The sequence below is a fragment of the Limanda limanda genome, chromosome 5, assembly GCF_963576545.1.
Source record: "Limanda limanda chromosome 5, fLimLim1.1, whole genome shotgun sequence".
In the NCBI taxonomy this organism is placed as follows: Eukaryota; Metazoa; Chordata; class Actinopteri; order Pleuronectiformes; family Pleuronectidae; genus Limanda; species Limanda limanda.
The window spans coordinates 24,716,551-24,743,006 of NC_083640.1; the positions used below are offsets into that span (position 1 = coordinate 24,716,551).

The 26,456-nt window shown below is 44.1% G+C and overlaps 2 protein-coding genes across 3 annotated transcripts in view; one reads left to right on the plus strand and one right to left on the minus strand.

Moving 5' to 3' along the window:
* znrf3 (zinc and ring finger 3) overlaps positions 1-19,315 on the plus strand; it is a 66,506-nt gene extending 47,191 nt beyond the window's left edge. The window contains exons 3-8 of one of the 2 annotated variants that reach the window (XM_061071394.1): positions 7,587-7,661; positions 10,630-10,761; positions 11,803-11,913; positions 13,434-13,601; positions 15,506-15,608; positions 15,748-19,315. In XM_061071394.1, coding sequence (XP_060927377.1) covers positions 7,587-7,661; positions 10,630-10,761; positions 11,803-11,913; positions 13,434-13,601; positions 15,506-15,608; positions 15,748-17,489 — 2,331 coding nt within the window. In that variant the 3' untranslated portion in view covers positions 17,490-19,315. The remainder of the gene's footprint in view (positions 1-7,586; positions 7,662-10,629; positions 10,762-11,802; positions 11,914-13,433; positions 13,602-15,505; positions 15,609-15,747) is intronic. The other variant, XM_061071395.1, reaches the window with a different exon arrangement.
* A 467-nt stretch (positions 19,316-19,782) lies between these two features.
* Positions 19,783-24,665, minus strand: coq5 (coenzyme Q5, methyltransferase). Its single transcript, XM_061071948.1, has 7 exons — positions 24,518-24,665; positions 22,497-22,646; positions 22,188-22,412; positions 21,976-22,082; positions 21,401-21,489; positions 20,662-20,773; positions 19,783-20,216 (listed from the first exon to the last, which is right to left on the minus strand). The coding sequence occupies exons 1-7, from the start codon at positions 24,663-24,665 to the stop codon at positions 20,115-20,117; spliced, it is 933 nt and encodes a 310-aa protein (XP_060927931.1). The 3' UTR covers positions 19,783-20,114.
* Positions 24,666-26,456: the final 1,791 nt, after the last annotated feature.

Genomic DNA, 26,456 nt, shown 5'->3' on the forward strand with positions numbered 1-26,456 from the left:
TGTCCATTCCTCCGGCCCTGGTCTCTGCAGGGCAGCGGGCAGCGGGCGGAGAGGAGACCGACCGGGCCTCTTGATTAGTCTGAGGTCCGAGTGTTTGCATCTGTCTCCGTGTGTGTTTGTGCGAGTGTGTGACGCCACACGACATCAAACCCGACGGAGAGAGACAGGAAATGCACAAGCGAGACAAACGTGTATTTTTAGAAAGGAAACTCAGGATTTTAACACAACCTTGAGTCGCGTTTGTCGTGTAGGAAAAACACACTTTTTCAAACGAACATCAAATAAAACTCTGAGCGTGATCAAGGTCCTGAAACGCTCTTTGTTCATTAAGTGTGTCACAGCGTTTCTTCAGAAGTCTTCATGACCACATGATGACAAGCGTCAGAACAATTATCCCTTTGTTTCCCCGACGAAGCCTTTCTACCAGAACTTTTCCTTTTTTTTCATAGTGTTTGGCCAACAGAAGGTGATCCGACCTTTTAGAAACTCTGCTCAAGTAACATGTCACTGACACATTATTATCCTACAGGTATAACAAGTGTAAGATAATAAGTTATTAAAACACAGTCTGTTTGGAAAACACTGTAATCACAGGTAGTTTAGATCTTAATGTTTCCTCCTAAAACATGTCAAACGTGTTATTTCAGGTCCAGATGCCAAAAAACAAGGTTTATGTTTATTTGACAAAAGAAAACCGTTGTAGTAATGTATGTGCAGACTCTAATATTGAATTAATGCTCCTAAAAAGTAGATTCATCACTATATTTAAATTATCATACCTCTAGACATTAAAATATTTAATTTCCATTGCATTAATTGATATGCAACTGAGGTTTTTGGACTGGATTCATGTATTTTGTCTTGTGAGGAACTTGTCGCACGTTTGGTTGCGGCCCGGAACTTGGGTGCACATCTTCTCCTGCTCTCTCACTCTCTCTCTCACTCTCTCTCTCACTCTCTCTACGCCTTTCATGCTCAAACACTGTTGGTAGAAAAATAAATAAAAAGCTAAGCATCCAAAAAACTATTTATAAAAAGTGTGAATCAAGTCGGATACAACCTCATGAGAGAGCAGGTGAAGACAAGCACTGAACCCGACCGCCAAATATGTGAAACCTGACAGTTTTTCAATGTTCGGTGCTATAAAAAGATTGCTTGTGAGAACATCGATCAACGATAGGCCGTGTTGGCAGTTTTAAGAAAAGCAGCTGTGATATATTTGGGTAAATCTGAGGGTTTCCGTGCAGCGAGTGAGGGAAACGTCATGTGAGAAGGAGACACTGTGTTTGGATCCGACAATGAGCGAGTGCGAGCGCTTCCCACCTCCCTCCCCTGTTTTCTCTCGACTCTTTAATGGGGGCCGGCTCTTTGCCAAGTTCCACTGGCAGTTCTCCTCAGAGGTGCCCCCTCACACACACACACACACACACACACACACACACAAACGAACACACACATACACACAAACGAACACACACACATTTCGATAGCACAATTCACTTGTATAATTCTGGTTATGCAATGGTGGGTGAATGGCCACCCCACAATGTGCAGCGAGGCAGAGACAGAAATGTAGGGGCGGCGGTGGTGGTGGGGGGGTTTGCTGGTTTGGGAAAGATGAGGTGAAGAAGAGGAAGAGAACAATCAGCGAGGGGAAGTGAAGATGGCAGACTTGTCAGGAACACTGGGAGAGAGGAGGAGTTGACTCTGAGAAGTTAACTAGATGAAGGTGGAAGCGTTGTTGTGGGAAACCTCAGGCTCTCATGTGTTGGTTTTCGGCCTCAGAGAGCGAGAGTCTGGTTTTTCTCCACAGCTGAAATTATCACCCACTAAAAGAAGCTTTTCACACAAACCCCAGACGACGGCCTGTAGGTGAAACTCCAGGAAGAGTAAAGCTCTGAACACAGGCGGCTTCTTGTCTTCTACATCCGGTTTGTTCGCCCATCTGGGGACTGAACCCTGTAGGACAGATTACTGAGATTACATAGTGTGTCCGTGTGTGCTCATGTGTGTGTTCATGTGTGTGTATGTGGTCATGTACAGGATGTATAGAGGAAGGGTATAGGATCTTGTCTCTGATAGTGAGGTTGTTACATCCACCCCAGATCTCTCGCTCATCGCTCATGGGCCGATGTCACCGTATTGAGACACTGACCTGTAGAGGAAAGATGGACTCACTGATACCTGAGTTTTAGTTTTATACCCAAACCAAATTCATCAGTTATCTATGCAGCTTCACTGAAGACGACCATTTCATGTGACAAGTGTAAACTGATCTGAGAACAGCCACCAGGACACAATAAGCCGCTCTGCCTTCACTTCCTGACCTGCCCTCCTGTCTGCAGCTGGATATTAATGGCCGTCCCTGAGCTCACTTGAGTGCTTCAAGTGATTCTTTCCCCGGCGAGTTTACACGTGCAAACGGCCGTTTACACGACGGAGAGGATCTCGAGGAGGAGGCTCGCCGGCCCCTGTCCCCAGGCGCTGTGACACACAAGTGGATTTTTTATGTGTTCTGTAAACGTCCTTTATGCAGAAGCACGGCCTCAGACGTCCCTGGACTCCTGTAACAGCAATCAAATTAATATTAAACAGCAACATGAGAGAGCTCAGAACAAAGGTGGAGGGAGAACCCGAACAATGACTTGTTAAGACTCGAGAATGTTTTCATCTTGTAATGTTGGAGTGATTTTCTTTGCATGAGTGAAAACCTTAAACACGAGTAAAGGGTTTGTTAAAAATAAAGGCAGGTTAAAGCAGAGCAGGGTTATCTGAGTTCACACGGTGTCCTTCGGTAATGGTTTCAGAACTTTCAGCATTTATGTGGTGGCAGGACAGCTGTGGTGACACATCAGGTGGCAGAGCCGGCGCGATGGGAGTCAAACCAGTTGATTGCATGTCACACCGCCAATATGAACACGTCAGGTATCTGTAAACAGAACGACATGTTGTGACAGAATGTCGTGTCAGCGAAGCGTTAACATCAAACGCTCGCGGATCAGGAAGACGGCCGCGTGATCCGGAGTGAAGAGCTGCTTCCAGCTGCAGAAGCTTCCAGTGGCACGAGGCCGTCGGCAGCCACGTTGAAAACTTGGAAGATTTTTTATTTTAGCCGAATGTAAATAATGTTTTGGAACACACGTCTCCTCTGAGAGCGAGAGCGAGGAGCGAAGGAGGGAGAGAAAAGAGAGAGGGGTGACCACATACAAGGAAATCAATGGGAGAAAACTATGCCTTTATCTTTTAATAAACCGTAAAGCCAGGAGGCAACATGAAATTACAGCATAATAGCAGTGGAGTCTTCTGAAGACTTAATTGCCTTAATTATAGCACTGCAGAGAGAGCGAGAGCGAGAGAGGAAGGCATGAAGAGGAGGAGGGAAGAGAAAGGAGGGAAGCAGAGGAGAAGAAAGTAGGAGAGAAAGAGGGAACGATGTGATAAAGGAGCTCGTGCATGATCCAGATGTTGCAGGTGTAAGTGTGTTTGTATGTGAGCACACAACCTTCTGCTTCTCACAGATCTCTGCCCACATCTACACTGGTTCTGTTCAGTCACTGTGCTGCTGCTCATGTGAGAATCCACGTGAATGGAGGAGCGAGCGCTTCGATGAGAGAAGTCTCTTTTCCAGACGAGTGAGAACGTCTCTCCCTCAGATCTTACAAGCTGGCAGGCTGACTTAGGGGATGCTAAACATAGCTTTCATTTTCCTCTGTGTCTAGACTGGATTCTCAGTACTTTCTGCTGCGGTTTCTGTTCGCTCGGGCTGAAGATTGTCCCCTAATTCTCGTGCCTCTGCGCCAGCGGGAAGTTGGTTTAGCCAGCAGTGTTGTGAAGTACCTGTGAAACCCAGGTTCAGAGTTTAGCTGCTTTTTGATTTGTCTGCGTGGACGAGTGATCAAGCGATGGCAGAGATCATGGTTCAGCTGTGAGGCAACTACTGGCAGTGACGGATTTCAAGAGGAGATGGTTGACTTTGCTTTTCCCCTCAAAGTTTGTGCCTTGACTTCAAATCAGAGGAAAGTTCGGATCTTATAAATTGCTACTTGCAGAAACTTCCTTTGCACTTTAATGGCTCTAAAAGGAGCAAAGCTTAAATTTGCACCTTTTGTATAATGTCCTGTTCCTATGGTTGAAGAATTCAGATTCATTAACATTTAAATTTTTTATCATATTTGTACATCTTCTATTAAATTTTGTTTTATGCTGCACCTCATTTAACCATTCCTTGGCTGCTAACTGTCATTATTAACATTTCCCCTCGGGAGGGTTCAAGTCATCAAACCATCCGTCTAAATATACTCAAGTAAAAATCCACAAAATAAGTGAGTGACATATTATTATAAATGACATAATTAGATTGTTGCATTGATGCTCAAGTAGTACTTTTGATAAACTATTTACTATGTAGTGCAATGTGGACGCCTGAAAAAGAATTAATACCTGGATTTTCTCAACTATTTCTCTTATTCTGACACTTAGAGCAAAAAACAGAGTACTGGCCGCTAAGATCGTGGATCTTATCATGATGACATCTGCAGGTACAGATCTAATAAGATGTTCAGATCACAAAACGTACCAACAATTAAGGAAATATTACACCAAAACAGGACATTAACTTTTAATGTTAACCAGGCCGACGGACAAACACTGACCTGCTCTGTCTCGGAGGAACTTGAGTCAATAAAGTTTACATCCCAGGATTAAACTCGGCCTCAAAGTGCTTTCACAACATCTCTTTACACAACATTTGAAGTTCTACCGCCAGCTTGACTCAGTGAAGTGTTTGGAGCAACATGGTAAAAGTCGTGGGGAAAAAAAACACACACAGCAATAAATATGAATCCTTCCTTTGGTGTCCGACGCTGTGCTGCTTTTTTTTTTTTATAGTGTCGGGAAGGAGATGTGTCATGTTATTTTTAAAAGAGCCAGTTTTGCCTGTGGCTGCATTTTTGTTGTCGTCAGGCAAGTCCCTGCACTGCAGCGTGTGGGCCTGCCCGGGTGGAGATTCTTTAGGAGGAAGATCTCTTTCTGCTCAGAGCGTCTTACCGAGAGCTATTAATTATTAACTGAGAGAGCGAACATCAAAGCAGCAGGCTTGTGCTGAATGAAATGGGGGCTGGAGCCTGGCAGTGTGGAGCTGGGAGAGAGAGCGGGAGGAGAAAAGAAACTGGGTGAGAGGGAAAGAGCCGAGTGAGATCTCGCTTTTGAACTTTCCAAGCACAAGAAGTGGAGGAAGAAAGCGGCAAAAAGTGCCATGTTGGTTTATGTAAAGGAGGCAGGAGGCATAACAAATTAGCAGAGAGGTTGTTTGTAATGTTTCCGTGTGCGATGAGGCTTTTGTTTCACCGCTGCTGGGAGATCGATCAGTTTTCAGGGTTAATTAGTCCTGAAGGAGCCACATTCACAAACAACTTGTCCGTGGATTAGACCAAAGAGGGAACTGAGATGTAGCTCGTTCCCATGTTCCTGGAGCTGATTCACACTCACAAGTTGTATCTGGTGCTTGTGCCACCTCTTATTTCAAAGACCTTTTGTTACTTTAGTCCTATTCTCCTCCTGCTGGGACTTGTCCACGCAGCCGTCGTCAAAGTCAACATCAAAGATCCACACACGTGCTCCGCTGCTTCTGAAAGTATTTTTTTATAGTAGTTTCCTTATTGATTCTGTTATTGACTCGACGCAAACACCTCTAGTTATCATTCTCTCCGTGGAAGAGGAAGAACTAAATAGCAGGACTACGACTGTTATTGATTTAGAACCAGTGCTGTATTGAATCCAAACTCACTTTAGCCGCACACGCTACTTCCTGGAGAGACCGATTTAATCATTAACCCCTTTTCTAAGCCGCAGAATACTCACAGGAAGTAGTAGGAGTACTGCAGGTACACAGTGGAGAAGTAGAATCTCAGATAACGTCACGGTCATAAAACTGGATCATATAAGATAAGATAATCCTTTATTAGCCAGCAAGAGAAATGGGCTTCAGTAAGTTAAGGATAATAATACTTAGGTGTAAGGAGATGTAATAAAATGATTACTAATACCTACAGTGAAACAACAAGAGAAACAGTTGCAGTGTGAGAATATGTAGAGTGACTGGATTACCCATTAACCACCTGATGACAGATGACAAAGCTGTAACTAGTAAACAGTCAGTGGAGCTGCACCCAGTTGAGTTTACACACGTTCATAAATATGTCACTCCTCTAGATGTTGCTGATTTCTTTCATCAAGTTCCGTTAATTATTCCCTGAAAAATCAGTGAAGATGTAAGAAAGAAAAAGCCGTTTGTGACAATATTAATGAAGCTGATAAAACATTGGTTGATCGCCCTGTTTTTGCAGATTCACATTAGAACTCAATGGGTTCTGTCTTGGTTCACGTCCCATCTTTTCTCCAAGTTTTGTGGAAATCGGTCAAACAAACACACAAACAAACAGTTGTGACCACATAAGAACACCTGCTGGAGTTTCCTCCGACCTGAACAATGTGTGTCACCATCAAACCTCCTGCAGGAACGAGTGGCGTCCATCACTCCAGTGAAGTTTTATACCGAGCTCCGAGGGTCCGACACCTGATGTCAGTGTTTCCCTTCGACTCGTCACCGTCTGTTTATACAGTTCGTTGACAAGCGTTTGCATTACACCCAGCTTTCATCTTCTGGGGCCGGAGCTGCTGAGACTGTGCTCCACATCCTCCTGTTGAGTGCTGTGACCTCAGGAAGCAACATGATGCGTTGGGAAAACAACACACACACCCACACACACACACACACCACTTGTCCCCGTCTCCGCTCCTCCTGCAGACCAGAGCGCTGACACTCTCCAGCCCTGTGCCCTGTCACTTTGATCCTCACCCCCCCCCCCCCCCCCCCTCCTCTTCCTCCGGTAATGAAGAGCGCTGGCAAAGGCCCAAGGGCTCTTGATAGAACCAGGATAGGAACCCGGCCGAGCTCTTTTAGATCATGTAGTGCAGACATCAAAACGCTGTCTAAATAGGGCACCGTGAATCAAGAGGGGTTGCAAGGGGGGGGGGGGAAGGCAGGAGTTAAGATAAAGGGAAGAGAATTTGGATTCTGGGTAGAGATACTTGAGTTTCTTGCAGATCCAAGCGTTTCCTTTCTCTCTTGCCCCAAAGCAAAGAAACTGTGCATTGACTTTCTCCATCTCCGATGAAAGAACTCACATCTTCAGCTGGTTGGGAGTCTTCCCTGAGAACTCAGCTGAGCTCAGAGTCGTGCAGATCTGCACCGGAGCTGCACACGGGAGAGAAGAGGTGCATGAAGGGAAACCGACCCTCGTGGCCTAATGTGAGGCAGATGTACTTTTCAGTGACGTCACGAGGAGCCGGGGAGATGAGCCACATGTCGTCGGCAGCTTGTTTACTTCTCGCCTGTCAGTTCTGTCTCTTCGCTTCCTCGTCTGCACATTCCTCAGGATTCACCCGGGCAGGGGGCGCCCTCTAGTGGGCTGGGTTTGCAGTGCAGGAAAGCTGAAGTTCAGAATAGAATGCACTTCTCTCTTTATTACGTTTGCTGAATGTGTTTTTAACGATTTCTCCTTTTCTTCTTGCTCTGTGTTCTGCAGGCGAGGCGAGCGGTGCAGCGCGGAGCCACGGCCGTCATCTTCGACGTGTCGGAGAATCCAGACGCCATCGATCAGGTTGGTACACAACTCATTCGCCAAAACCCGCCTGATCTGTGTGTGAAAGACTCCTTCGCTCTCCAGCCGCTGATCACAGCCTGCCCTGCCCTGCTGCCTGGCACCGTGTGTGTGTGTGTGTTTGTGTGTTTGTGTGTGTGGACAATGATCTTTCTATCTTTAGTCCTGTTCTTGTGGATCAGCCTGGCTCATTCAGCCTTTGAGCTCAGACTCCTGTGCAGCCGGGCACTGTGCTCCGAGCAGGACTGAAAATGGATATCCAGGGTTCAGCTTTCACTAGACCATGACCAAACTGCCTTGAGCTCATAATTGCTCAGGTAGCACACATTACCTCACCCCACCCCACCACCCCCCCGAGACTCTGGATGTGTCTCTGAGTGCACATTGGGGGGGGGCGCACTCAAGCTGCAGGAAGAACAAAGTGTATTTCCTCGTCACACACACCCAGACGCTTGCATTCCTCCTTCTTCCAGTCTTTCTGGCTCCTGCATCTTCGGGTGTTAGTAGGTAGAACACACCAGTTGCTCCTCCTGAGCGCCTTTGTCGCAAGAATTCTCTTGTGGTATTTATCCTCGCCACGCCAGGCCTAGACTTGCAGGTTTTTTCTTTTTTTCTCCTCCTCCTGCTCCTCTCCCTCCCTCCCTCGTCTCTTCTTCTCTGCCGCTGGGTCGTAAAGCGCGTAGCTGAGAGATAAAAGGGATTGCTCACAGACCACATCAAAGGCAGCGCTGGGCGGTTGTGTTAAATTCCCCCGAGAGGCATTTCCAGTCAGAGCGGCCCGATCAGCGGAGGGCCGGCCCCACAAGGCCGAGGGGCAGGGAGGAGGAGCTCCAGGAGAATTAAGGTCCTGGGGCCAAAATTAGGAGAGTTAATGTACTTGACCCGCTTTTTAATGTGAGGCCCAATGCACAGAGTGGCTCAGACACTTTGTGGTTTTGTGAAGAGAAGAGTTAAGTTTGTTTATTAAGTTTTTATTTGCCCTCCCTTCCACTTTAAGCTTGTCAGTGGCCGAGTGAAAGTCTCGGTGGAGTCGTTTCTCAAAGCGGCGGCAGAATCGAAACGCGACATCAAACGTTTTTCAGCGTCTATACTTTTTTAAAAACCCGAACATACAATAATTCACTGGGGAACATGACGACAGCAGAAGAAATAGAGATGCGAATATCCTCGGTATTTCCCCTGGGCTTTTTCAAAATTACAGATTCCAACCAGCAGACGCTAGAGAGAGAGGGAGAGAGAGAGAGAGAGCCAGGGGGAGGAGCGAAGGAGCATGTCAGCTGACTGAAGAGCCAGGACATACTATTCATCCTCCATTTCCTCCTGCTCCCCCCTCTGGCAAACTCCGACCACAGTTTCCATGTCTTGAGCCTATAGGTCATTTTCCCCAATTGGTAAAAGAAAGGCTTATGTGCTTCTCTCTGTTGTTTTTTTTCTAAACGTCCAGACGGTTCATATCCACATTAGGTCAGTGGTTCCTAAACTTTCTGCCTGATGCAACCGAGAAGTTGAGCAACGTCTGCTCGTGATCCCACGTTTCATACGTCAGGTTTTTCGCACATTTGAATAAGAAAGAAAAATTCTAAAGCAACGTCAGTCCTGTTTATGATTTAAAGATTTAAAGTTGCACAAAATCTAGAAGTCTTCTGTCACGTTGAAAGAATTAACTTTGTCTGCGTCGGCCATTCAATGATTTTTCATTTTACTTAGATGTCAGAGCACTTTGTATGTCTTCTTTCTAGTTTGTATTTGTAGTGATCGATGACTCCAAAGATCACATTTGTTCCATAAACGTATTTCGTTTTTACAGTACATATGGATACTTTCAGAAAAAATACAAAATATGAAGAAAATTAAATAATTTGAAACTCTAATCTTTCCAATTCAGTTAAATTACATTTTATATGAAAAGCACAAAACAGGTTATTTACATTATGAGATCAAGTGTTTACAGTTATTAAATAGAGAAACCAAAGCATTTGAACAACGAGCAATCAAACCTGATCCAGCCAGTCAGTATAATGATAATAATAATCATAATAATAATCATAATAATGATAACTTAGTATCATGCATGAGAAGAGTAGATGTGTTGGGTTGAGATGAGAGAAATGGAGGAGAAAGAGGTTGTGTACTCGTCTGGTTTTACTCGTTATTCTAATGACAATAATGATAATTGTGATATTTATTAACAATGACAATGGTCATATAACAATGGTCATAATGATAATAATAATGGTAATAATAATTATGATGATAGTAGTTGAGAGGAGGCAGATCTGGATCCTGCGGCTCTCGGGTCCCGAGGTTGAATGAGGACAGAGCGGAAAAGATCAAAGTAAAGGCGAGAGAAAACAAAGTTAATGACCTGTGGCCGTGAGAGAGAGATACATGATGGAGGGAACAGAGAGAGAAACAGAGAGAAAGAGAGAGAGAGATACTGATGGCTCATGTTTGTTTCGTGAGGTTGTGGTTTTGATCACAACAGATTAGGATTCAACTCATAAAAAAGTAACACAAACAAAATGAAACTCTATTGTATTTTTGACGTGATCCACACTGTTTCCAACAATGTTCAAACCCAGAGAAATCCACGATTCTATTCAGGGTGACGGTCGTTTCATTTCATCACGATTTGCCGCCTTCTGCTCGTTCTGTCGCCGAGTAAACCTGCAAACGCTCAGTGGAGCCGAGAGACCCAAGAGGATTGTGGGTGATGACAACACCTCCCATGATCCCTCGCTCCCTCTCAACATCAAACTACTTCTGTCATTGTTTTGATTGGGAGACCCCTGGTGGCCGAAACTAGATATTGTGCATTTAAATATGAAAACTGAAGAGTAAATAGAAGAAGATCATTTATAATTGGTGGAGTGGCGCTTTGATACAAGCCCAGTACTGACCAGATGAGTGTGTGTCATGTTGTTTATCAGTACATGTGTGTTTGATGTGTGTTTCCTCTCGTCCTCAGCTCAACCAGGTCGCCGAGGATCCTCTGAAGCGCCCGGTGGTTTACGTGAAGGGCAACGACGCCGTTAAGCTGATGAACATCGTCAACAAGCAGAAAGTGGCTCGTGCTCGGATTCAACATCGACCACCGAGGGTAAGAGCTCAAACCAAAACCCCAAACCGCCGCGGAGCAGATGACTTCCACGTGTTTGTGTGTGTGTGTGAGAGAGAGACACAACTGTGAACTGGTGTGAGCAGCTGAACGTGAAGCTCCTGCACCGACTTCTAGGATGTGAACACACAAACGAAAATTCCAGCTGTGAAATCCGACCCTTTCTTCTTTCTTCTCTTCTTCTGCGCCCGAGGCTGAGGACTTTTCTCCTAGCGCTGGCGAGAGATTAATATCAGCCATTCAAAGAGCTGCTTGTTTGCTCGGAATATTTGATAAGAGACCAACACACTTTGAGGTCAAATAACTTGACATAATGAAAGCCCCAGAGAAAGGACTGTGATAAGAGAGAAGCCAAACAACCTGGTCTTTGCTCTCCAGCACTTTGAGACATCAGCACGGGTTGGAAGTTGAGCTGAAGTCTGTGACCTGATTGTTTAATTTTTCAATTTATAAATCAATTAATTAGTGAAATGTGAAAAGTGGTCGTGGAGGAAAAAGCTTAAATACTGACATTTTTTTATTTGATTGAAATAAAACTGTGGAAAATAGCAAATTGATACTAAAACCACATGATTTTTTTTTTTTTTTTTTAAATATCTCAACTATAATATGAATTAATATATGAACTTTAGTTTAATAACACTTAATAACCCAAAAAATCCACACAAGGCAAATAAGAGTAAAAATGACAAACAAAAAGAAGACAAATCAATTCAATGTAATTAGAAGCAAATCAAACATCACCTGCAGTTTTCAAAAAAGAAAATTTTGAAACATCCATGATTTAATATGTGAATGGCTGCTTATATCCACCAAGTCCCAACAATCTCCTGATGAAACCACATTTAAAAACAAAATGAAAACATACATGTTAGTCGGAAAGGTCTGAAAATCAACTAAATCAAATATCCTGCAGCACAAATGGAGATGAAAACAGGGATTGTCTTCAGGGATTATTTCAATCAGCTGCATGTGAACATTATTTGACAAATTTGCGTTTCCCTTTGTGCTCTTCTCCCGCAGCAGCCCACGGAATACTTCGACATGGGCATCTTCCTGGCTTTCTTTGTGGTGGTGTCGCTGGTTTGCCTCATTCTGCTCATCAAGATCAAACTCAAGCAAAGGAGGAGCCAGGTCAGTGTCTGAAGACGCTCGTCACTTACTGTGGAAGGGATGGGAAGTCTGGGAACTATTTATTCTCCCAGTTCGACTCGAGTCAGATCAAACGCTTGCGTGTCTCTTACATGAAAACACACCCAGAATCCAGAATGTGTGTTTCCCGTCAGCGCGACCTCACTGGGAGTCGGGCGACAGCCGCTGATGTGGTGTGTTGACAAAAAGCTCCCGTGGAGACTTGCATCAGGCGCCCGAGTCGGGATTAGCATTTAATTAACGCTGATGAGAGGTCGGCTGCCGGAGACAAACACGGAGAGATGTCATGATGGAGCGGAAACCTGCCGCGGCATCCGCTAAAACAGGTGTAATCCTGCCACTAAACATGTTTGTGTGTGTGTGTGTGTGTGTGTGTGTGTGTGTGTGTGTGTGTGTGTGTGTGTGTGTGTGTGTGTGTGTGTGTGTGTGTGTGTGTGTGTGTGTGTGTGTGTGTGTGTGTGTAATGGTTGTGTGTGTGTGTAATGGTTGTGTGTGTGTGTAATGGTTGTGTGTCACTGCAGCGGATCACTTGGTCTTGACTTCCTTTGGTGGTTAATTAAAAGAGCAGCTCACACCCGGGGCAAATTCATCACATGGAGAAAAAAAAACCTCTTCCTTCCTCAAATGTGAAACAAAAACTAAATAACTGCTTATGAAGTAAATATTGTTTAATACATTAATATTTCATGAACACATTTGAAGGAAGAAGGAAGAAGGAAGGAAGAAACACTGAGCTGCTTTCAAACATATCCTAAAATTATCCGGAGGGGATAAATATGAGAGAAAAAAAAAACCTCTGGGATTAATAACCAGATAAATAAATGTCCAGAAAATTCCCAGCCAGCGAGTGGACGTGTTGATGATTTTCTAACAAATGACAAAGGCGAAACTTGAATAATACAAATATCTCAAGCATCTATTACAAATTTTGGTGAAAGCTTCTACGATGAGTTTAGTGTTCGTCGCCATCACAAGCAGCCGGTGAGTTAGGAACGTGTTCTGAAATCATTCCTGCTAAAAACATTCCCATTGTTGCGAAGGCGTTGGACCCGGGAAACTTCCTGCTGCAGAAAAATGTCTTCATGTCTGAAACCAGTTGAGCATAAACACATCTGTACACGAGTGATGCACCAGGACACGAGCAGTTGCTGCTGTGAATCAGTGGCTGATACACCTGTGGGTCATTAGGTCTAATACCAGTAAAGTGGTTCTGTGTGTGTCAACTGATCCGTCACCGGTTTTTAATAAGGAACAAGTTTAGGATGAAAGAAGCTGGAGAATTGGAGCCAGAGAGCGAGAGAGAGAGAGAGAGAGAGAGACGTCAAAATGAAAAGTCACAAATCACGACATCGACTGTGTCACATCAACAAGAGCAAAGAGGAACAAACCTAATCGAGTCGACTTTTAAAGTTTTATTAGTTTTCTTAAAGTCAAATATTTCCTGATTGAACGTGCAGATGTTTCCCGCTCTGACCCTGTCTCCCCCCCCCCCCCCACCACAGAGCTCCATGAACAGAATGGCCATCCAGGCTCTGGAGAAGATGGAGACTCGTAAGTTCAAGGCGAAAGGAAAGGGTCAGCGCGAGAGCAGCTGCGGAGCCTCTGATTCGCTGAGCAGCAGCTCCACCTCGGACTGCGCCATCTGTCTGGAGAAGTACATCGACGGGGAGGTGAGAGAAGTTCAACCTGTTGGGATTCATTCAGTTTTATACATATGTGCTAGTTTGGAGTGTTAGTCCGTGATGCCTCCACTTGGTGACGAACACAAAGACAGTGTATTGTTTTTATTTTACACAAGACTGAGGAGCAAGGAAACAACAATGAATTAAATCAAATGATATGTTTATTTGAAAAGCCCAATCAGACTCACTGTGGTTTGTGGATATGGGCTAAACACAAAATACGAAAACTACAGTTTTAACAACAAACAACTCAAAGAAATCTGAAAATATTGATCCGCATCGAATTGCACACAGTCATAAATATCCGAACTCTAAATATGCTTCATTTTCTAAATCAGCCTCCATGAATTAGCTTCTGAAAATGTGCAGAAATGTTGAAAAACACCCTGAAAAATCCTGGATCCGCTCTTTAAACTGCATCTGCACCAAAATGTAATGGTTGTTTCTTGGGCTCCATCATTACAGAGTTTAGTGGAAATCGGTTTAGTAGTTTTTCATAAAACCTGATGACAAACACACAAAGACACACAAAGGGACACAAGTGAAGTCACAAACTGTTTGACAGAGATAAGAAATCTGACTTTTTATTGTGATTATTTAAGGAATAATGCAAATTCAAGGGAGGAAATAGTATTTTTACTTTTATAAATAAGCTCTTATTGGACACAAAAACAATATATGACAGAAAAAGCAACAGAAGCGCCTGAGTTTGATGTTTTAAAGTCTCGATCGAACCGTACGAGGTGAATCATGTCGGAACCGATCCTCTGAACTTTGTGCTGATCGGTGTTTTCCCTCCACGCTCTGCACACATGAAACACTCTGCAGCTCTGTGGACAATAGAGTGGAAGTTCCCCCCCGATGTGCTCGGGGACCGCAGGTCTGCCGTCCTCGCTGACGTTCCGTCCGGCGCCTCTCAGATGTCTCGCTCGGCCTTTCAGAGCACCTGGAGAGATAACGTTACCCAGGGTGCACTGGGCTGTGATTACGCTTCCTGTTTTCCCAGTGTGGCTTTTTATTTAATTTTTTTGCACGAGTCATTGTGAAAACACGTCTCCTAATCTCGGGACTTTGAGTCTTTACTGTAACAGCAATTGCTCATCGTCATTCATGGCCACCGGGGTTTTTCTTGTGGTTGTGTGTCTGTTCGATGAGCAGAAGAAAACACAACAAAGCATGGCGCCAGGATCGCACAGAGGAAGTGGCGATATAAAAGACTGAATGGCATCAAAGCCTTTTCTTTTTTTGAACCAAGCAACAAAAGCTGGGGTGGAAAATGGCCCAAAGATGAGTCACATTAAACCACAGAGTCAAGTATTTATGGCAGAGCTGTTACTGGAAGAGAGAATATTACAATTCGTTTTCATTGTGACTTCTGAGTTCCTCCATCTCTCAGCAGAGTGATGCCTGTTGTTCTCAGCTTAACGTTCCTGTTGGTTCTGAGTTGTTGTCTCACGTGTAGACTTTTGTTTTTGGCATCGTGTTAAATTAAGTTTGCTTCTTTTAAAAAACGCTAACAGCTCCTTGTGGCTTTGCTGCCACCTGCTGGACGTTAGATCAGGCTCAACTACACATTTATTCACCCACTGAGGAATTGAACCGTTTTCGTTTGTCATTTTAAACTCAAGTCAGTGTCAAAGAAAAGGGAAAGAATTCCTCTGAAAGCACCAAAACTTAACGGGATCTTCTTTGAGTCTTTGCTCACACCGATTTCTGCTTAATGCTCGTCACAGACAAACAAACACAGACAAGAACAAAACCTCCTTGACTGAGATAATAATTTGTTATTTAGTCAAATCATATGATTCTACTTGTCGTTGCTGTATTTTCTGATATTTGACCTTAGACAGTTGATGCATTTGAACTCATAATTGTTGTTTTGTCCTCTGCAGGAGCTGCGGGTGATTCCCTGTGCTCACAGATTCCATAAGAAGTGCGTGGACCCCTGGCTGCTGCAGCATCACACCTGTCCCCACTGTCGACACAACATCATCGGTGAGGCACAACTCCAGCACTTTGCTTTGGTGTTAAGATAATAAATGTATTTCACTGAAGGAAAATGTGTTCCCTGCTCATTTAAAGATTCAACTTTTCATTTGCCAAATTCTGAATGTCTCATTATTTGTTTACACAGAGCAAAAGAAGGGAAATCCAGGTGCAGCGTGCATGGACCCTGGCAACCCGGTGCACGCCCGGCAGCGGGTGGTGCTGCCGGTCCACTACCCCGGCAGGGTGCACCGAGCCGGCCAGGTCACCGCCTTTCCAACCAGGACCAGCATGGACCCCCACGGCAACGCCATCACAGTGCTCACCGTGGACCAGCACCCCGACCCCCAGGGTCTGTACCCAGCCCAGTCCACGTCTGCCTTCCTGCGGAGCTACCACCCCACCCTCCACCTGGACCACTCACTCAACCCCCACCACTGCGGCTTGGAGCACCGCGGACCCCCGGCCTACCCAGCTCAGCCGCATCACGCTGCTTTTAAACGACCCAAGTTCCACGGTCGTAACTTTTCCCGAGCAGCCTGCTTCTCGCAGTACGAAACTATGTACCAGCACTACTACTTTCAGGGGTTGACTTTCCCTCAACAGCCCGAGGCCGGCCAGGTGCCTGCGGTGGGGGGGCACCTGGGGGGGGCCGGGGCCCACAAGGCTCACCACAGCAGGGCCTTTCAGCAGGGGCTGCTGTACCCCACAGTGGTTCACATGGCACCTGCCTCTTCGTCGAGGGTAGGCGACGCCGGCAGCACTTCTGGCCTGAGCTGTTACCATGGCCACCGCTCGGTGTGCAGCGGTTACCTTGCCGACTGCCCCGGCAGCGACAGCAGCAGCAGCAGCTCGGGCCAGTGCCACTGCTCCTCCAGCGACTCCATGTTGGACTGTACTGAGGTCAGCAACCAGGGGGTGTACGGCAGCTGCTCCACCTTCCGCAGCTCGCTGAGCAGTGACTACGATCCGTACGTCTACCGGAGTAAGAGTCCGTGTCGGGGCTCTGCCGGGGAGGGGGGGGCCGCAGCGTGCACCACCGTACCGTCAGAGGACTCGTCCCACGCTCCCTCGGGACACGACTGCCTCCAGCTCCCTCCTGGAGCGTCGGGATATAACTCGGGGGACCATCTCTCCAACTGCAGCTTGGAGCCCAACTACAGCAGTCACTCATCACTGGAACCCAGGGAGAACAACACCAGCACTACCTCAGCCGGCGCTGCCGAAGCCCCGGGAGCAGACCGGGGGAAGGGGGCCCAGGAGGACTCGGGGGAGATTGGGGCGGCGGCTTGTAGCTGCTGCTTTGAGGTGCTCCCTCCCAGTGTGGAGTGCAAGGGGCAGGACTCGGACCAAGCTGGGCCTCTGGCCTCAGGACGCTGTCACAGGGGGCTGGACTTTCAGAGCTCAGCCTCCAAGAACTACTTTGCTCCCGAGCACATGTGTCCTCCTTCAGAGCAGGTGAGCTACGAAGGGCTTCCCTGCTGCTTCTACAAAGAGATGAAGGTCCACAGGGCCACAGCAGGGTGCTACACTGAGGACTACGCTGTTAACGTGCAGTATGCACATGCAGACTCAGATGCCTGCACTGGACAGGGCTGCTGTGAACTCAACCAGAGGATACCCATAATTCCCGAGGACACAGATTGTGAATTGGGTCCAGGAGCAGAGACCAACAGCAGCTTACTGCCCATCAGTGTCACGCTGGATGCAGAGGTGAGGACAGGGGAGCGGCTCGAGCCCAGCGAGGGGGTCTTCACCTCAGGACAGTTCAGAGGTCAGCCGTGTCCTCAGGAGGAGGAGACCAGGGCTCTGTTCCACCCGCAGCTCTCTGCCAGTCCCGCTGCGTTTGGAAGCAGTACTTCAACAGACGAGGGCGGTCTGGGGATATGAACTTACACCCGGAGAGAAGGGACAGTTTAAAGTATGTGTTTGGTACCGTATCAGTCAGTCAATCATTGAAACCCTCAGTTGCCTTGTTCTAACCTTGCTCTCTGAGCACTGAATGTTATCATCTTAGATTGTGTGGATTTCTACTGAAATGGCCTGATGTTTCTATCCAGTTCATTCCTGTGGCCACAAACGTCTCGGCGCCCGGTGTCACCACAGCGCAGGGACCGAGTGGTGCTACTAACATGACTGGAGGTTGTTAACTGAGACTAGAAGTAGGTTGGTACTGGCGTCTGTCGGGCGACGTGTCTGCTGCCGTCGGGGGTGCGACCCCCTCAGAGATGCAGGCCCATTTCTTCAGATGTTGTCGAGAGCAAGTTGTGGAGAGACTTTATCTTTTGTGCAAGATCTTGGAATCTGAGATTTCTCTACTAAAAACAAGTACACTCTTAATTCACCGATATCTGCATCTACATGTATACATCGTGTATATGTGCGCACATGAACACTGACTGCCTATAAAAGCTTCAACCACCAACTCAAATAGGTTGTATGGACATAGCTATACCAAAACAGAAAGACATGATTGTTGTTCGTTTGTTTTAGTTTTTTTTTAAACTTTTTTCAAGAGCAGGGAAAAGGGTCTTCGAGCGTCGGTGGCCCACGTGTTTCTCTGTGGAGAAGAAGCTATATATTACACAAAATGCATAGAAATGTGAATGCAAGGCTGACACTGGTCTCTATTCGATTCAACACAGAATTTGTTTTATGCATTGCATTTCTGTCCAGTCGTGGCCTACCTGTACGGGATGTGCCAGAGCAACGTCCAAGCCTTATACGAGCTATTTGTAGCAATATCTAAAGACACCGCACTGCTTCTGGTTGAACTCCAGGTGGCAGTGTCGTGTGGGGGTGAAAGCATTTTTGTTTTTTCCTGGAGAGGGGTGTGTAGCGCTCCACGTCTCGTTCGGACGCCCTTAAAAGTGTATTTTTTTTTTTGCTGTCACTTACCCCGATTTCCTCAGTGAGGCTGATAAATATCTATAAAAACAAGGTTCTTGCATGTATCAACAGGCCAAAGGAAAGTAGCTGGAAAAGACTCATATTTCATAAGGGTTCCTTATTGTACTGTGACTTTTAAAAATAAGAAAACGATGCAGTTATACGTAACACAACGTATTCGTTTGGATTCATATCATGCCGTGCATAATACATACCCACGATATCAATGCTTGTCATTCATGCCTTTCTGTTTGTCCTGCAGACTGTTTTTTATACTGTTTCTATGAAATGTACACATTCTCAACACGGAGGAGAACCTTCTGAAATAACCCTATTTATAACCCAGTGCTGTAATCAAGTGAGAATCTAATCTTGCCTTTTGCATAGAGATATGTACCTACTGCAAATATAACATTTTGGGGGTACTTGAGTCACTATTTAATTTTTTTTTTGTTTTGTTATTGTTTCTAGCACTTAAGAAGATTAAAAATGTGTACAAAATTAATATTTTTTAATTTTTTAAGAATATAATTATTTTCTGTCATTACCATTACAAATGTTTAAAGGCTAGAAATCAATCTGTGTATATTTCTGTACCTGTATAGCAAAACACATTTCATAAATGGAAATATGTTCTCTGAATATTTATTTACTAATATATTTATCTTTAAGCCATGTCTTATGTTCAGAGTGTATAAAGGTTTGAGTTATTTGGTTGCTTTTTATTCTGAGAAAAAAAATCACTAACATGAGACTTTGTATATACATGGTAATTGCACACAAGACGATTAAATCTTCTCTGACCAAAAAACTGATTTTAAAACTTTAGTACCATACAGTTTTGTAATTAAAGTGTACAAAGATCTGTAAAATATACAGTTTTATTCAAGTAACCCATGTTGTGCTGTTCTCCTTTTCTTTGCACTCTACACAGAGGTCTTACATTTCTTTTTAAATTATTGTTTTATCTTCAGTAATGAATATCTCCCAGTAGAACACATGACTTATGAAAACACATTTAAATGAACAAGATCTGCATCAAGATCCGTGAATTATCTTCTGAGAAAAGAAGGAAATGTGCTGAACTCTCTCACAATGTTAAAGAAAACATTCCTGGATCCAGATCATCACCAGAATGTAATGGGTTCTTTGTTGGGTCACGAGTCACCCTTCCAGAAAATTCTATGTAAATCGGTTGAGTAGTTTTAGTAATCAGGTTAATGAACAGATGAAAACATAACCTCCTCTGCGAAGGCAATAACTGAGTCAAACACGCAGATATGATTTTGCAGGTTTTATTTTCCACAGTGAAAATGAAGATGTTACAAAAAATATTCAAACCCATTTGCTCTCACATGGTTCAACCCACTGGGACATTTGGTTTTTTTCTCTGCCAGGACTTGAACTGATAAATTATCCACAGCTTCATAAGCAGAATAAATACGTGCACTGACCTCAGAGTTTTTTAAAGTGCACGCTGGCGTCTGCAGAGACGATCGTCTTGAGTTCACGTTCTGTTCATGAACTCCATCGACAGTTTACCACACAGGCAGAAAAAGCCTGAAACACAGAGCCAGTCTTTTTGCTTTCATGTTTTTTTCTTCCACAGGATGTTCGGAGTTCATCTCACAGCTTGAAGCCGGAGTGAAGAGCCACGACTCCGCCGGTGAGGTTGTGGAACTGAGCGCAGTAGAATCCTGTGTCTTCAATCATACCTTTAAACTCCTCCTGCAAGAGGAAGACAGCAAGTGACTAAATCTCCTGAGTGACACGCAGGCTGGTTTCAAGAATTTAAATGGGCTTGAAGAGAACTTGAGTTTGAAAAGACAAGAATTAGTCAATTTATCGACAGAAAATAAATCAGCAGATGTTTTGATTAGTGATTATTTAAGTATTTATCAAGTAAACAAACTTCTGATTGCAGCTCTGAGGATTTTTATGAAACAAAATAAGAATCTAATTAATTTGAAAATGAAATGACAACTTTTATATACTTGAGTAAATCTGATTAATCCTAAATCATTAGCTGCATGTTTATTTACAAATACATTTTGTACAATTCGACATTAAACTTAACCCCCACAAGATAACATATTTAAGTTTAAATGGAGAATTAGAAATCAAATCCAAAGCAGCAAAGACAGACTGAGTTTGTGAGGATGTTTTTTCTTACCTGGTCGGGGAACTTGCGGATACTTTCCACCAGATACTGATACGACTTCCAGTCTCCAGCGATCACTTCTCCCAGAACCGGGATCATCTGGAAACTGTACGCGTCATAAAGCCTGAAAGAAAAACAAGAGCATGACACAGTTTACTGGTGAATCTTTAATGTATCCCATAAATATACTGGTCAGACTTTCAAACGGCATGTGTAAATAAATCTGCCTTTATTTACACATATAATAAACCATATTAATTTATGGTATTTAAAACCATTTACATGTTCCGGTTTCATAACTGCAAAACCTAAACAGCAGAAGTGTCTGAAGATCACATTTGACAAACATTACTATATGTTACAAAACCAGTAGAGGGCAGTGTTGCAAGCGGTTGTTGAGTTCCTCACAGAAATCTCACAGTTTACAGGACACAAAAGATCAACACAATAATATGAGAACGAACTGAGCCTCCAAAATCAAAAAAAAAAAATTATTCTCTGAAGATCAACAAACATTAGAACCTCCTTGAAAAGTTATTTATGACTGTATTAGCTATAGTTGCAGAGGCTGTACCTAATAAACTGACAACTGAGTGTAAATGTCTTCAGTCAGTTAATAAAGTTATCGAAGCAAAGTACTAATTTGTGTTTGTAGAACAAAGAGAAACTAAAAAATTCCCATTTTTTCCTGTTTGTATTGATCTTTTTTACAGATTTCCATAATGATTTCCTGAGTTAAGCTCGTCCTCACTTTGCCAACAAGGGATTCGTCACTTTGCTGAATTCCAAACACAGGAACCTGCCGCCGGGCTTCAGGACCCGCAGAGCCTCCTGAAGTGCCTGAAGAAAAGTATTAGCACTTTAATGGTTTACCATCAGTTGAACCTCCAGGAATATTAAAACATGAAATCACACTACAAGAAACTTCAAGTGCACGTCCTCAAAACGAGAGCTCAACAGATTGAGTTTTGGTGGCGATAATGTTTTATGTAAATTTGTTCACGTAAATAATAATGTTTTTTCTGAATTGTTTGAGTAAAATAAACTCATTAAGCAGGTGCATGAGATGAAAACAGTGGTAATGGATGACGTGAGGCATTTTGTTCATTAAAATCAACACATTTGACATTTTTTCCTCATGTACAGGTTCTATAAAGTAGATAAACAGTCAAATGTTCATTGTGTGAAGCATTTATCTGCTCAGAGTCTAAAGGAGAAGAAGTTTCTAATGGATGTTACTTATATTCAACTCTGTTTAGCTGATATCGCTGAACTCTGAGCTTCAGTATCAGCGTCTGTATTCACATCGCTCCTCTGGTCTCTCACCTGATCGATGTGAGTGACGTTGCGGATGCCAAAGGCGATGGTGTAAATGTCAAACTGGTCGTCGTCGAAGGGAAGTTCCTCTGCGTCCCCCACCACCCACGACAGCCCTGATTCACACACACACACACAGACACACACAGACACACACACACACAGCCTCATTAGATCCAGTCACAAACAGATAACTGGAGTCTCTTGAGGCAGATATTTACCAGCACTGGCGCCCGTGCTGTCAGCTTTCTGTTTGCCCACTTTCAGCATCTCCTTGTTGATGTCACACACCACCGCCCTGGACTCCGGGGGTCCGTCCTCGCCCTCCGTGCCGTAGCTGCTGGAGATGTCCGTCCACGACTGCGTCTGCATGGACCGAGCCGCACGCCGCTCTCGCCGCTGCTGCTGAGATCGAACGTACTCCAGGAAACGGAAGGCGATGTCCCCTGCAATAAAACGAGTGTGAAATCAGAAGGGGATTTTCAGATGTGTTGTGTTTTCTGTAGACTTGCACACACACACAGCGTTACCTGTTCCACCCGCCACATCCAGGAGGCGTGCCCCGGGCTGGGGGTGCATGGCGTGCAGCAGGGCGTCCTTCCACAGACGATGAACCCCGAGACTCATGGCGTCGTTCATGACGTCGTACTTCTGAGCCACATTCTCGAACACCTTATACACTGCAGAGGCAGAGAGAGGAATCTGTTTAACCTTTGTGTCGTGTTCGTTTCTCCCCCCTTACTTTGGTGCTCCCGGTCAAATTTGACCGGCCTGTTTTAACTGCCCTTACATTAACACAAAAACCATTGATCGTCACCAAATTGTATTTAACTCCCTTTTAACCTGTAAACAATGTCTCAGACTACTGGTTACATGAATAACTGCAGTGAATAGACACAGAAATTGAAAGTTGTATTCCAAAATCCCCTCTTGTTCTGCCTCCTCTGTCCTGGGGGGATGAATACCAGAGCAAGTTGCCATCCTTGGACTGGAATGTCACCTCAGGTGTGTCTTCCACAGGGGCCTCTTCCCCAGGTGCCTCTTCCTCAGGGGCCTCTTCCTCGCCATATGTTGACTGTTCGGTCTCATGATGGTCTGGATCAAAATCAGGATCGTTGTCTTCTATTTCTGAAACATCCTCCTCTATTTCTGGTTCAACTCCAATCCCGTCTTCATCAGTTTGAAAAAAAATGTCAAGAGCCTCTCTGACAGAAAAACGTCTGATCGGGCGCCGACTCATTGTGTTCAGAGTAAAATAAGAGCAATGCACAAGCAAGCTATATATAGGGGATCTGTGAGAAGAAATCATACGTTTTGTATCGAAAGTGTGGTTCACGTGGGGGGATGGACACATTAGCCCGGGAAAGAGCCAGGTTCCCATAACAAACACCTAATTGGTAACTTTGAAGTGTTACACGTTTAGTCTGGAAGGTGTGGTTCACGTAGGGGGACAGGCACATAAGCACGGGAAAGAGAGGACACATGGTCAGTCTGAAAGGGGTTCACGTGGGGTGGAGTGTGTGTGTGTGTGCGTGCGTGTATGTGCGTGCGTGCGTGTGTGTGTGTGTAGGTGTGTGTGTGTGCGTGTAGGTGTGTTTGTGTGTGTGTGTGTGTGCGTGTAGGTGTGTTTGTGTGTGCGTGTGGTGGTGGTGGTGGATTTGTGGTTGTGTACTATCTGATGAATGAACACAATCTAGGGTCACCCATTCATTTCCTATGGCGGTCATTTTTGACCGGGAACACCACAGGTGTTACAAAGTTGACTAAACAACTCAAAATTCAATGAAAGTAGTGATCAGCAATTGTAAATGTTCAAATGCCTAGTGTGGAGGATATCATAAGCCCTTGAGACAATAAAATGTAAAACACAATATTTATGATTGATCGAAATGGAAATCGGTCAGATTTGACCCGAACACGACACAAAGGTTAACACCTGTTCTCTCTGTTAGATGGACTTCATTTAAAGATATTAACATTTTACTGCACTGAAGTTTCATGCTCTGATCAATTTGTTCTGCAGTTTTAGTGTTTTGTGCGACACTTTGTCTGTTTTATTTACATTTTTATGTAAACTTTCTTTAACATTATGGGATTGAACGTTTCTCAACACTTTCAGGGGGGTCATGGATTATTGATCAACTGTTTTCAGATACAAAAACTTAATGAATTTGGTGCATGTTGCAACCTTACTGGTAAAACGTGATAAAAATCTTAATACAAATAAGTGCCTCATGCTTTTAAATTCGGCATCAATGAAAAACACCTGCACTCCACTGCATTCAGGTGAATTCCCGCTGAAATAGCGTTAACACACATTACAACACGGAAGACAGCGCATATTACACGTTTATATAGGTTTAATAAAACCAGAAAAGTCACAATCATGGTTTAACATAAGAGCCGAATTATCCATCAAATCCTCCAGATTCTGAAAATCACTTCACTTCTAGTCTCTTCGAGTGTTTTGATTCTCCTAGAAGCGTTTAAATGTTAAATGAGAGGATTCCTGAACAAGGTTCGGTGATTGGTCCGTCGAGCTGTCACTCACCTCGCTTCGCTTTCTCCTCTTCCGGAACCGTCTCGAAGCCGAAGTGAGTTTTTCCGTCTCCGCTGAAACTTCGAGCTGAAGCTGCGACTCCGGAGAATCTCCTGAAAGAAGCCCGGAGCAGCTGAGGGACTCTGCAGGGCGCCGCCATGTTGGATACTTACACAAGCGGGGCGCCGGTCTGACGTCATCCACAGGCGACGGCGTTTGTATTCTACAAGATCTTCATCTAAATAGAATAATATTATTTAAAGAGACTTAAATGAGATAAATTAAATTAAAATAGTATAAAATTAAACTCTAAGATATTTTTTTCATTATATCAGGTACAATTTAACAAGTAAATAGAATACAATATAATGAATCAAAATAATATTTGATTCATTTAATTTAATTCAAAGATCTTTATTGTGATTTTACTCAGGTACATTTAAACAATTATATAAAATGAAGTCAAATTAATTAAATTAAAGTAAAATAAAGTACAGTAAAGTAATGGAAAGTAAAGGAAAGTAAAGGGAAACAAAATAATTCAATGATCATTATTGTCTTTATTCTCAGGTACAATGAAACAATGGAATCAAATCAAATAAAACTTAAATAAAATTCAAAGATCTTTATTGTCATTATACTTGGGTACCATCAAACAATTAAATAGAATAGATTAAGATATAATAAAATAATTTGAAGGCAGTATTTGTAGTACAACACAGAAGGACCTGTGATATCCTGACGGTGGATATCACATTAACCAGCTCCACAACCCAAACTTTAATGACATTAAACAGAGAAAACTCTGACATTTAAAAAAAGCTGACAGTTGCACATTTTGAACATATTTGACGTGATCTCTTGATTATTTTCAGCCTGGATCGTGGACCCTGGGGGCAGATGTGTTAGGAGTCGTGTATATAAACAGTTTTCAGCGGCTTCAAGCTACAATAACAGCAGGAAAAGTCTGGAGAATTAAACAGGCCGACGCACGCACTGGAAACCACTGAAGGGCATAACACCGCCTTAATCACACCAGGGTCATAGACAGTATTGCAGATCAAGGCAGATCCAAACAGACAAGTTCGTGCACGGCCACTAAACCTCTTTGACGCACTTGGCTGTTTTTTTCACCTCCATCATCATGAGACCAGGTTCCTCTGTTTCTCTGTCATTCCTCTCTCCTAATCTTGGCTGCCTTCAGGAGCCTGAGTGCAGAGAGCTGCAGGTATTGTCTTCCTTTCCTCTCACTTTCTCGTTCTTACAGTAACAAGACCCTGAACCCGCATTGTCCCCATTGTCGCCTTAATTACTGGTCGACCTGGGTTCAGGGCGATCAGCTTACGCCGCTTTCTTTTCCTCGGCCTATGGGAAGGTCGACTGGGGAGGCCGAGGCTTTTCACAGTGACCCAGAGGAGTGGAGGTATGTCTGGGTGATGAGAGGAAAAACACTGAGGGGTCAGGGAGAGGCAGCATAAAAGCCCTCAAACACCCGTCTGTCCTATAAACCCATCTCACTGGGGTTGGGTCCATGAAAGAAGTTACACTGAGGACAAAACCTCAATGAAGAAATGGAGGAGTTGGGGATCATGAGTAGGTTTTGTCTGCGTTTGTTTGTTTGTTTGCATGATTACACAAAACCTTCTGGACGGTTTACCACAAAACTTTGTGGTAGGATGCTGTACGGGTTCAGGAAAGTTCCCATTTAATTTTGTTGTGGATCTGAATAAGGGTTCAGATCAAGGAATACGTTTTTACCTTTCTTAAACATTGTGATATGGATGTTTTTCCACATTTTTCTTAATTTCTCAAATAATAATGTATTTATATTGATAGAAAAAACAAGTTCAGACAGATTTAGAGGACTAATATTTATGAGTTTGTATAATTTGGTGCAGATCTAAGTAAATATTCAGATACAATGAATTTTAATGCAGTTTCATAAAGACAC